Genomic DNA, 12,718 nt, shown 5'->3' with positions numbered 1-12,718 from the left:
GTTTTCTGATGCTCCAGAGAACAGGACCCGGAGCAATGGATTCAAACTAAAGGAATAGAAAGTCCACCTAAACATTAGGAGGACCTTCTGACAGTAAGAACTGTTTGACAACTCTTGGCGAGTGGAGTCTCCTTCTTTGGGGGTTTTGAAAGAGAGGCTGGATGGCCATCTGTGAGGGGTGCTTTGATGGTGAGTTCCTGCATGGCAGGAGGTTGGACTGGATGGCCCCATTAGTCTATTAATTTCTATGATACACCAGTTATGGATAAACCTCCCCTCAGCAGTCTTATTGGCACAAATATTGCTATAATCCTAGTATAGGGTTACCTGATCTCAGGAGCTAGCAGATCAACAACAGAAAATACTTCTTTTCCAAATAGGATTTCCTTGATCCTTTTGTCTTTTTCCTGTATTTCCTTATAATGGAATCATGCAGAGAATTCCATAGCTGAGTCTTGCAGTGTGCCTAACATAATAATAAAAAACAAAACCAGGTTTGGTGTATTTTCCATTACAGATGTAACACTTTGCAATAAGCATCCTCCAAATGAATACATATGACAATAAATTATACTCCTAAAATATGCTGATCTCTCTAAGCAGAGCAATTTTACTTATACTTTGTTCAAAGTTTTTCCAGTTATGCGCAATGCTAGAATTCACTTTCTTTTGCTGATGTTGAGACTATAGTCTTATCAAATGTCATTCATCTAATTTGATCTCTCCCTCCCAGAACTTTTATTGTGTTAATTGTTATAATTTTGGGTAGGAGGGACAAGGGAGTTTGGGGTAATTTAGTTTAGTTTAAGGTTAGGTTTTGTAGGGCGATGACTTTTGTGTTATGTGTGTAATTCTGTGATTTTGCTTTATATGTTTTAAAACTTAATACAAAATATTATGGGAGGTGGGAATCCCTAGTAACTACTGATCACAGACCTGCCATGAAAAATATGTATTTTAAAATATTACAGCTGCTTTTATTTTTGGGATGTTGAATTTGAAAAGCACAATAAAAATGCCACACCACATGCTGTTCTTTCACAAATTCAAATTTATTTTTAATCATTTCAGTTGTTTTTGATGGGGTTGGCGGTTGCGTGCCTTCAAGACATTTCCGACCTATGGTGATCCTGAAGCAAATCTATTATTTTCTTGGCAAGATTTGTTCAGAGGGGCTTTGCCATTGCCTTCGCCTGAGGTTGAGAGAGTGTGACTTGCCCAAGGTTGCCCAGTGGGCTTCACGATCAAGCGGGAATCGAACCTTGATCTCCAGAATCGTAGCCCAGAACTCAAACCACAATGCCACACTGGCTCCAGTTGTTATGCAGCTTTAAGTGTGGATGCTGATGCTCCAGTGTGATTTAATTTAGGGCTTTTAAACTGTGTTGAACCCTGCCTTGCTAGCCAGGCATAGTAGTTTGAGCGTTACTGTACGGTTCTGAGGACCAGAATTCAAATCCTGGTTCAGCCATGGAAATTCAGTGAGTGATCTTGGGCAAGTCACACTTTCTCAGCTTCATAGAATGGCAGTGGCAACCCCTCTTGGCAAGAAACCTCCCCCCAAAAAACATTACAAGTTCACCTTGGGGTTGCCATAAGTCAGAAATCATTTGAAGGCACATAATAATTATTTTATTTATTTTATTTATAATATTTATATCCTGCCTTCCTCCCAAAATGGGATTCAATGTGACTTGATCCCTGCCTCAGATCTTGGGGAGAGGCAGGTAAGAAGGTAATAGTAATAAATAATAATAATAATAATAATAATAATATGTTGAAACTTCTTTTGCCCAATTAGTCTCAAAAGTGCTACAAGATCCCCTTGCATATTAATTAACACAAACTATAATATTATTAATAATAGTATGCTACAACTTCTTTTGCACAATCTCAAAGTTGCTATAAGATTCCCTTGCGTACCAATTAACACAATAATAATAATAATAATATGCTACAACCTCTTTTGCACAGTTAGTCTCAAAGGTGCTACAAGATCTCCTTGCATAAAAATTAACACAAATTATAATAATAATAAGAATAAAATTCTACAACTTCATTTGTACACTCAAAAGTGCTACAAGATCCCCTTACATACCAATTAACACAAATAATAATATTAATAATATGCTACAATTTCATTTGCACAATTAATCTGAAAGGTGCTACAAACTCCCTTTGCATACCAATGAATCCAAACTATGATTGATTTCCTAGTTCCCAAACCTAAGCATATTTTTACACTCAGTATATTACATTTCTCAGCACTGCTACTTTTTGCATTTGTGTTTGTGCTTTGTTTGCATTGATCAACATTGCTTAAACCCTAGCAATTGGGGATTTAAATGGGGGTGGGGACTGTGGTACACAAGGAGTTAAGCTCATAGAGTCTGGAGGGCCAGAAAGGAGCCACATTTTCTTTTTTTGGTGGCAGTGGAGGCGGGGAAAAGCAGCACAGAGGCTCCTTCCTGGCTGCTGCTGGAGCAAATGGTCTTTCTTGGTTTGGCTGCATGGAGGCATTGCAGAGGTGAGTGCCTGGAGTGAAGTGGGGAAAATATCAGGCAGAGGGGAAAAAGAGAGACACAAGGAGGACAAATCCAAAGTACAGCAGCCTCTAGAATCCACAGAACAGCCCTGTCTTTATGGGTCTAGCCAAAATACACCAGAATGCACCAAAATGCATGCTACATTTTGCATCCCAAGCTCTAGTGGCTTCTCCATCAGGCAAAAGGTGATTTAAAAAGGTGTGTGTGATTTTGTTCCTTTGAACCCCTTCTACCTGATGAAGAAGACAGTGGAGCTTCCAAAGCTTGCAACATGGATCCCAATTTCCAAACCTGTCCAGGCAGAAGTGGAGTCCACCAGAGGCTCTTGCATTGACTCTTCTTTCTTCTTTTTCCTAATTCTGCGAAAAAAGTGGTAACAGTATTATTATTATTATTATTTGTATTGGTATGCAAGGGGATCTTGTAGTACCTTTGAGACTAATTGTGCAAAAGTAGCAGCATTATATTATTATTGTTGTTGTTGTTTTAATTGGTATGCAAGGGGATCTTGCAGCACCCTTGAAACTAATTGTGCAAAAGAAGTTTCAACATATTATTTTTTAATGATATTATTACTATTACTATTTCCTACCTGCCTCTGCCCAAGATTTGAGGCAGGGATCAAGCCACTTTGCACCTAGTGCAAGGAGCTAAGCCAATGGTTCCCAGTCTTTGGACCTCCAAATGTTTTGGACTGCAATACCCAGAAGCCCCAGCCAGTGTTCAAGAATTCTGGGAGCTAAAGTCCAAAACATATCTCACAAAACTACAGTTCCCAGAATTCCCTTGCATTGATCCAGGGCAATTAAAGTGGTCTCAAACTGGATTATTCCTGCAATGTGGCTGCAGCCCAAATGTCAATCTTACTTAAATCAATTCACTGTTTTTATCTGGAATTGTTTTAAATTCTTCATGTTGTTTTAATGTTATGGTGTCCTAGGAACAAGGGGTAGGTTAGAAATGTTGTCACTCATAAATAAATAAAAATTAAATTTAAAAAATCCTTTCTTTTTAAGAAAATTAATTTTAAAAAATGCAAAAAAGCCACTGCACTATTAGCACCTTTTACAAACTGAAAGTCACTTTGTTATGCTAGGAACATAAAATACTTTATGTATAACACGGTTTTGCATAACGTTGTCATATCTGCCATAATAAAAAGTGCAGTTTTATCAGAAAATAATTACCAATTGTTTTTTTTATTTTTAAATACATTTTTGTGAAAATGAAGTTCAACTATGATGAACACTTGAGCCGTAAGGGTGCTCTGGTTTTGCCACTTTATGAGGAACAAGTACACACAAAGAACACAGAAGGAAAAACTATAATTATTAGTAAAGCAAGAAAATTATTTTGCCTCCAAATACTCCCAAATGTAGAGGTTTTTTTTTAAAGTATATACAGAGAGACCAAAAAGTAAACTGTTTTAATGTATTTTAAGTATTTTAATCTTTTTAAGCTTGATTTTAGCGTTGAATTTGTTTTAATTATTGTAGTAATTAGATTCTATTTTAATATACTATTTTTGCATGTTTTTAACTGTATGGTGTTTTTTAATGTTGTAAGCCACCCTGAGTTTATATCCTGCTCTTCTCCCACCAGCATCTGTGCCTGGCATCTTTTATTTAACAATTTTATATTAAATTGTTGTTGCAAGACAAATGCATGAGTATTACCCTGTCGGTTGCAAAATGTTCTTCACTGGCTGTTAAAATTAGAGAGATTGAATTATTAAAAAGGGGTCTGATTAACCGATCTATATCCTAGACCTATAATTTCATAATCAAAACAAACCTCCAGTGTTCTAATTTAATCTGACCACTTAATTTTATTCTTAACTTTTTGTATTTTAATGTATTTTTAACGTAATCTCTAATTTTATATTGGTTTATATGTTATGCAACCTTTCCATTTACGTGACCTAAGTTATTTATGCCTTGATGGGTCTGTTGACTGTAAATAAAGACTGGTTGATACAAAAACATTACAAAATTTAAAAATGAGATTGAATGGCCCATTTCCTGCATTGGTAGGAGTGGACTAATGGCCTTTGACTCTTAGGGATCCTCTCAATCAGTGATTCTGTGAATAATTTTTGAAATTTCAGGTTCACTTTGTACTGGGGTTTGGATGCGGTTAGGATTTCTTGCTGGGTTTTTAATTCTCACATATATTTCCTTTCAGCCTTCCTCCTCTTAGAGAAGAACCTTTCTAAAGCCACAGAGTCTCAAGGCAGCCCTTGCTTCTGTGTGATTTGGGACCCATAGGCTCCATGAGGTACATACTGTGAAAGCCCTCCTTGTTCATATCCCACTGGGACAATAAAATGTCATTGCCCTGAGGTGAAACAATTTACTTGCAGCAAGTTACAGGGCTTGGAAAGGCCCGCATCAGAGTAGGTTTGGCGTAGGACTGGACTAATCCTGCTTTGGAGTGGACTTGGTCTAAGCCTGCTTTGGAGTGAGCCCAAACTAAGTTTGTTTTGGAAATTTTTACAGAATTTTTTAATTTGAATAGAAACCATTCTACAAAAAAATACACCCAACTGCAAAAAGCTGTAACAAAATTAGCTAAAATTATCAACATCTGTTTATTTTTTAGTACAAAAGAATTCCTAACTACCTTAACTCTTAATACATTTGTTCAAATTACTCTTACATTTACTCTGGTCTTCTTCTTAATAAATATTCTAACTTAAAACATAAACATTTTACACTAAAATAACAACTCACATATAATAATTATACCTGCTTAAATTAACCATTTAAAACAAACAGAAGGAAAAACAATAAAATGATAAGTTTGCTTTGGAGTATGCCTAGGGTAAACCTGCATTGGAGTAGATTAATGTTGGCTCAAGCTACTTTAGAGCAGGTCTGGGCTAAGCATACTTTGGAGTGGGCTAAAGCTGGGCTTGGTTTGGAGTAGGCCTGGGCTAAACCTGCTTTATTATTATTATTATTTATTTATTTATTTATTTATTTATATTTTTATTTATTTATATCCCATCCTTCTCCCAAGGCTGGGACTCAGGGTGGCTTACAACATTAAAAAAACACCATGACCGCCAGGCAAGAAGAAGTATTGGCAGCCGAAGATCATCAGTTCCAGTCAGTGGTGGAGGATGGAGTTCCGGCTGAAATGGAAAGAATGGCATCAGATTTGACAGATACCAACCCTGTGGAGAGAGTGGAAGGGCCACATAAACCTCACTGTGGCAACAATTGGAGGGAAAATGAGGATCGACCCAGTTGCAAAGGGGATTTCCCTGTGAAGTTGCTGATGCTAAATTCTGGATGGAGCAACCCGCAGTTGGTGACGCTGTCTCCATGGCATGACGTCAAGGCTTCCCTGCCTTCCTCAGAGGGACTGGCATATCCCAGTCAGCTTGCGCAAGGCCCCAGCGGGGATTCCAAACCTGACTACACCTGCCTGGACCTCCAAGGAGGCTACACAGACGTGAAGGAGGAGCCTTCATGTACGGATGCTACCACCATGGAAAAGCAGCGGCTGAACTTCCGGCAGTTCCGCTACCAGGAGGCGGAGGGTCCCCGGGAGGTTTGCAGCCAGCTCTGGTACCTTTGCCACCGGTGGCTGAAGCCCGAGAGGCACACCAAGGAAGAGATTCTGGAGCTGCTGATTCTGGAGCAGTTCCTGGCCATCCTGCCTCCAGAGATGCTCAGATGGGTCAAGGAAAATGATCCAGAGAGCTGCGCTGAGGCCGTGGCCTTGGCTGAGGACTTCCTGCGGAGGGAACAGGAAGCTGAGCAATGGGACAAACAGGTGAGGCGAGTTTCTGTCCTGCATTGCTTGTAGTGCAGTGGTTCTCAAAATGTGTGGTGGGACCCCAGGGAGGTGCAAGTGTTTATTCACATATGCACGAGAATGAATACAACAAATCTGGCTGAAAAAAAACCCATGATAGGTTCACTTTAAGGTTGCTGTAAGTTGGAAATGACTTGATGGTACACAGCAACAACAACCGCCCTGTCAGGTAAGTAAGACTGAGAGGGGATGAGTCCAGAGTCAACCCAATGAGTGTGATGGCTCAGTGACAACATCACTCTCCCCCATTCCATTCCAACACTTTAACCACTGAACCACATTGGCTTTTTGGCCACTTTGTTGTTGTCGTGTGCCTTCAAGTTATTTCTGACTTATGGCGACCCTAAAGTGAACCTATCATAGAGTTTTCTTTGGCAAGATTTGTTCAGAGGAGGTTTGCCATTGCCACCCTCTGAGGCTGAGAGAATGGGAATTGTTCAGTGTCACCCAGTGGATTTCCACAGCCAAGCTAGGATTCAAACCCTGGTCTCTAACTTCTAACTTTTTGTTTTAATCTGGGTTGTTGTCTGAATTTTCATTTAATGTTTTGGTTTTTCCATTGGCTTGGGGCCCCTGCTTTGTCAAAAAAAAAAGTGTGGTACAATATTTTAGTGAATGAATAAATATTGACACTCACATTTTCTTTATCAGTGTCCTGATTTTGCATCCATTCTTTTTGACACTTGCCTAATTGCTCTTAGCGAATGAAGGAGAGAGAGAGAGATTTGCTTTTGAGGTCAGATCTATAAAAGAAGAATAGAACACTCTTAACAGAAAAGAATAACTTGGAAAAATAAAGGTATCTTCTCTCAACAACCCGATAAGGTAGATCACAGCTATGTCCATTTTACAAAAAGGGAGAACCAACGTAAATGAGGAATTTTCTCACAAAGGAATTTGTTAAGCCATGTGGAAATAAATCTGGGTCACACAATACAAACAGATCTTGCAAAATTTTTGAATCTATGTTTCTATTTTTCAGGTGGTTTACTCAGAAATGCCAGTAAATTCCTGTAAAGCTGAAGAACCTCCCTCAGAGATTGGGGAGAAGAATGCTGATATGGAGGTCAATGAGGAGGGCAAGGGGGATGCCAATTATATTGGTAAGTATTTCTTCTGTCTCAGAGTTAGATGATTTGAAATTCTACTAGGATTTACATATATCCTTTACTTTAAAAAAGCAATAATATTTATTTCTTTTAAAAAAAACGTTCATCCCTGAGCAGCTTATAGAGATAAGCATCCTAGCATTTCAGCCTTTTCAGATTTACAGACTTACAGCCCTGACTCATTCATCACATCCCTCTCTGTTTCCCACACTACATACCAACACTTATTCATATGGTTATGAACAGCCTGGGAGGGTGGGCTTGGAAGGATCCACACAGCCCATAAGTTCCAACCTCTGACTTAGAACCATCCTACTCAATGCAGTGTGGAAAATTAAATTGGTGGCTAGGTTCAGTCTTCTAAAGCTATTCAGAACATCAGTGTGTTGTCTTTATGTGTGAGGAGGAATGAGAGGGTCCCCCATAGCAGGTGTCATACAGTGGTGAGCCCTGGAACCTTCTCACTTCGTAATGGAATATCTTGGTTTGTTTCTCTCAGGTGATGAGCAGTCAAATGAGACTGAGGAGTCAGAAGTGACATGTCTGGAGCCTGTGGAAGTGGGTGGGAAGGGAGAAGGAACACCTACTCTGTCAGAAGGCGAGGAAGATGTGACTTTTAATGAGGCTGAATCAGAGGAGAGACCGGGAAAAGATATAGAAGAGACCAGTGAAGCCTCAAACTACTTCACTGAATCCACAAAGCCACAGAAAGCTTCCAGGGGCAAGCAAGAGGCAACATGTACTATGTGTGGGAAAAGTTTCAGCCGGAGGGCTGGTTTGCTGGCCCATGAGAGAGTCCACACAGGAGAGAAGCCCTATAAGTGCTCTCACTGTGGGAGAAGCTTCCGGTCAAAGTCAACACTGGTCGTCCATCAGAGAACCCACACGGGGGAGAAACCCTACCAGTGCCAGGAATGTGGGAAAGGCTTTCCGGTGACCACGCAGCTCATTGAGCATGAACGAACCCACTCAGGAGAGAAGCCCTACAAGTGTGGAGAATGTGGGCAGACTTTTCGCCAGAGGTCGCACCTCAAGAACCACCAGAAGATCCACACAGGTGTCAAGCCATTCAAGTGTTCATACTGTGGGAAGAGTTTCAGCATTAGCTCAGATCTCATAAGGCATGAGAGGGCCCACACGGGGGAAAAGCCCTTTCAGTGTCCAGAGTGCGGCAAACGGTTCTGTAACAGTTCGCAAGTGATTACGCACCGGAGAGTCCACACAGGAGAGAAACCTTACAAGTGCATGGAATGTGGGAAAGGGTTCACTGTGAGTCAACAGCTCATCAGACATCAGTCTGTTCACACGGGAGACAAACCGTTCCAGTGCCTAGAATGTGGGAAAACATTTAGCGGGAGCACCCTCCTTGCTGGACATTTGAGAATCCACACAGGGGAGAAGCCGTATCAGTGCTCAAAGTGTGGGAAGTCCTTCCGGCTGCGCTCCACGCTTATTACACATCTGAAAATCCACATGGAAGGAAAAGTAGAGAAATGACTGGACTCCAGAGAAAGCTAGAGGGGTGGGTACTGGGTGTAGTTGGGTGAGGACAGCTCACTTGTAATAGAACTGTAATGAAAGTCACACCAAAAGCATTGGTAGATAATACCAGACTAATTTTTTTTTTTAAAGAGCCAACGTGGTGTAGTGATTTGAGCATTGGAGTATGACTCTGGAGACCAAGGTTTGAATCCTGGCTTGGCTATATAAATCCATGGTTGACCTTGGGCAAGTCACACTCTCTTAACCTCAGAAGATGGCATGGGCAAACCCCTTCTGAAGAATTTGCCAAGAATACTCTATGATAGGGTTACCCTAGGGTCCCCATAAGTAGAAAACAACTTGAAGGCACACAACAACAATTTTTAAAAACCAGCATTCATATATTACTTTGAAATGCTGAATACATTTTCTATATGATATCTTGTATTTCTTAAAAACGACTCTGCGAGGTAATTTACTAATGTATAACTGTTGGAGAGGGTTGACTTCTAGTATGATTGACAAGTTCTGAATATTTAGGGTAGAAGGTTGTGTGTATACACAGAGAGGTTGCTTGGTTTCTGAAGAACCATGAAGTGAAGAAGAACACTGGTGAGAAGATGGTGGGATCAAAAGGTGAAACTTTGGTGTTTAAATTTTGGCCTGCGGTTGTGTGTTGAGGATACTGTGGACAGCTAAAAAGACAAACAAATGGGTCCTTCAACAGATCAAGCATGAACTCTCCCTGGAAGCCATGATTACATTGAGAAGGCATGACACATTAGAAAAGACAATAATGCTAGAAAAGGTAGAAGGCAGTAGAAAGAGAGGAAGACCACATGCCAGATGGATAGACTCAGTCAGGGAAGCCACAGGCCTGACTCTACAAGACCTAAGCAGAGCAGTTGAGGACAGAGGAGCTTGGAGATGTCTTATCCACATGAGTCGAGATTGAGTTGAAGGCATCTAACAACAATAAACATTGCTAATAAGAGAAGAGATGCAGAAGGCAATCTTAGTTCAGGAATTGTGGGTCCTGGGATCAAACTGGCCCACTGGACTTGCTTACATGGTCACAGCCCCTTTACTATGATCACCATCATTTGATTCGCTCCCCAACTTTTGTATGAGTGGGTTTTTTTTAATTCTGAAAAGTTGATCACCTAAAATATGTTCATCTTTTTGATCCCACATTTTTGGTCTCTGCCTACTGATGGAATGTGCCAACCTCTGCACTCTAACTTCTCTGAAATTGACTTTGGCCCTCATAGAGTCATAGAGTTGGAAGAGACCACAAGGGCTATCCAGTCCAACCTCCTGCCATGCAGGAACTCTCAATCAAAGCATATCCAGACTGTTTAACGACCTCCAAAGAAGGAGACTCCACCACTTTCTGAGGGAGTGTCTTCTTCTGACAAACAGCCTGAAGAGGAAAGAGATTCCCACCCTCACTGCATAGACTGAAGTTGGCAAGGGACAGCCTTTTAACCAATCTCATGAGAGTGCCAACCCAGTTGCCCACCTAAATAAATATGCTCTGTGCCTCCTGAAGCCTGTTGCTTTTCTGTTTTGGAAGATTCCTGATGCCATAGATGATTAGCATAGCTGGATGGTAGAACACCTGTTTGGCATGCAGAGGGTCCCAGGTCCAGCCCCAGTGGGGCTAGGAAAGAATTATTACAGTCAGCACTCCACATTTGCAGCTTTGTCTTTTGCAACTTTGATGATTCACAGATTTGATTAATATGTTCTCTATAGGAATCTCTAGGTCCTCCAGCACAACTCTTTGGTCAACTTTTGCCAGAGGTTGACCATAAAGTCATACTGGAAGACCTAGAGATTCCTAGAAGGAATACTTCTCTAGGTACTTTTAGGTCCTCAGGTGTAATTCTATGGTCAGCTTCTGCTGGAAGGAGGACCTAGAGATTCCTAGAAAAGTGTTCTCTCAGGTTAAAAAAAAGCACCCTGTTTTTTATTTGTGGTTTTCCACTTTCACAGGAATCCTGCACTCCTAACCCCAGCAAATGTTGAGGGGCCACACTATTATTATTCCGTTTTACCCCCAAAACTAGGACTCAGAGTGGTTGTAGAGCACAGATGGGAATTGCATATCCCTTCAGATGTTGGACTGCAATTCCCAGCAGCTCCAACCAATGAAGAATTCTGGGCATTGCTGTCTAATAGCACCAGGAGGACTACTTGATTTCCACTCCTATTATAGACTTTTGCAGTCACCGTCAACAATACTGGGACAAAGGGACCAGTGACCTCAGTATTATACAGTTTCCTTTGCCACCCTTAGAGTAGATCTTGGAAAGGCTACATTTTTGGGATGATAACCCACAATCCCTTGGCTATTGGACACATTGGGTGGGAGATTGCAAGTTATTGCCCAAAAAGCAATTTCTCCAAGCCCCAAAGGACACAAGGCTTTAGGGTTTTATTGCAGAAAAGGAAGGGTGCAGTTGATATAATTTTGACATCAAGTTTCCTGCCTTATGAAAAAAACAGTTTTTGGGCAGCAGGCATTTCTACAGTGTGGATTTCAACTGTCCTATTGGTGCCTCAGTAATGGAGGTGTGGAGAAATGGTTGGATGCAGCAATCCAACCTTTCCAGGTTTGCTGACATTGTTTAGTGGGGTGTTCTGCATTCAGATCAAAGGCTTGTGCAGTCAGTTTACATAGTGGTCTCAGAAAACCCATAAGCATGGCATGAGCACAAGAAAATCTTGCCCTTGTATTCTTCAGTACTGAAATGCATACTGCCTGTGATCTTAGAGGGATAGTTATTGTAATTAGTAAATCACAAGTAGTAAACCCACTGGATGACCTTGGGTAAGTCACACACTCTCAGCCTCAGAGGATGGCGATGGCAAACCCCCTCTGGAGAAACGTGCCAAGAAAACCCTATGATAGGTTTGCCTTAAGGTCGGAAGTGACTTGAAGGCACACAGCAACAACAAAGCCAGTGATGGTAATCTAATATCCGTGTATTTGTCGAGCCCTGTTTTTGAAATTGTTCCAAGTCTGTGGCATAACTGAGTGCCACAGTTTATATTTCCTTTATTCTATCCAGAATCTCCTACCATTCAGTTTCAGGAGATGACCCTGTTCCAGCAATATGAGAAAAGGAAAGAGAACTTTCTTAAAGGCTGTCTCCACACGGCAGAAATAGTCTGGTTTGACACCACTTTAACTGTCCTGTCTCAAGGCTATGGAGTTCTGGGAAATGTAGAGCTCTTGTGCCACAACAGTACATTTCCCACAATCCCATAGTCTTGAGCCAGGACAGTTAAAGTGGTATCAAACCAGATTATTTTTGCCATCCAGATGTGGCCTTAGACATTTTCTCCTTATCATCCAAAGTTTCATCTATGTACAGCATCTTTCGTCTTTACTTGCATTTTCTAAGATGGAAAATGCTGCGTGTAATCGGTGAAGCGTTTCCACTTAATCCCATCTCTGCTATTAATGTGGGGATCTCCTAAATGCCTTCTTGTGGGAGACTTTATTCCTCTTATATCCCCACTGGGCACCACCATCTTTGATTAACTGTTCCCACCACAGACATTGGAGTTTGTCACACGAAGGAGATCAGAAGTTTATCCTGCAAATATCCCGGACAAAACCCGACATTAAAGTGGTCACAAAGAAACATTAATACACATCTTTTTACTTTCGGAATTTCAGAAAAACAATGCATTTCCTATATCACTTTATTTGCGCAATTGTGTGTGATAATTCACACAATTACT

At 40.9% G+C, this 12,718-nt stretch overlaps 2 protein-coding genes across 2 annotated transcripts in view; one reads left to right on the top strand and one right to left on the bottom strand.

Moving 5' to 3' along the window:
• LOC149320688 (uncharacterized) overlaps positions 1-5,786 on the bottom strand; it is a 36,682-nt gene extending 30,896 nt beyond the window's left edge. Inside the window, exons 1-2 of the mRNA XM_089502948.1 lie at positions 5,724-5,786; positions 328-466 (exon numbers count right to left, since the gene is read on the bottom strand). The gene's annotated coding sequence lies outside the window, so the exon portion shown is untranslated. The remainder of the gene's footprint in view (positions 1-327; positions 467-5,723) is intronic.
• LOC149320687 (uncharacterized) lies at positions 2,461-10,495 on the top strand. The gene is made up of 5 exons (XM_089504768.1): positions 2,461-2,527; positions 4,731-4,823; positions 5,568-6,329; positions 7,354-7,474; positions 7,980-10,495. Exons 3-5 carry the CDS (start codon positions 5,607-5,609, stop codon positions 8,975-8,977), a joined length of 1,842 nt encoding a protein of 613 aa, XP_089360894.1. The 5' UTR covers positions 2,461-2,527; positions 4,731-4,823; positions 5,568-5,606; the 3' UTR covers positions 8,978-10,495.
• Positions 10,496-12,718: the final 2,223 nt, after the last annotated feature.

Source organism: Sceloporus occidentalis, unplaced genomic scaffold, assembly GCF_023333645.1.
Source record: "Sceloporus occidentalis isolate IW3139 unplaced genomic scaffold, rSceOcc1.0.p SCAF_1, whole genome shotgun sequence".
NCBI lineage: Eukaryota > Metazoa > Chordata > Lepidosauria > Squamata > Phrynosomatidae > Sceloporus > Sceloporus occidentalis.
Note: the sequence above shows the minus strand (reverse complement) of the source record. Positions and strands in the feature narration are given on the sequence as shown.

What these genes read in the sequence shown, in the direction of transcription:
- LOC149320687 (XM_089504768.1), top strand. Translation starts at nt 5,607, where the DNA reads ATGACCGCCAGGCAAGAAGAAGTATTGGCAGCCGAAGATCATCAGTTC. An exon ending in CTGAGCAATGGGACAAACAG is followed by an intron (nt 6,330 to 7,353) that starts GTGAGGCGAGTT and finishes TCTATTTTTCAG; the next exon opens with GTGGTTTACTCAGAAATGCC. An exon ending in GGGGGATGCCAATTATATTG is followed by an intron (nt 7,475 to 7,979) that starts GTAAGTATTTCT and finishes TGTTTCTCTCAG; the next exon opens with GTGATGAGCAGTCAAATGAG.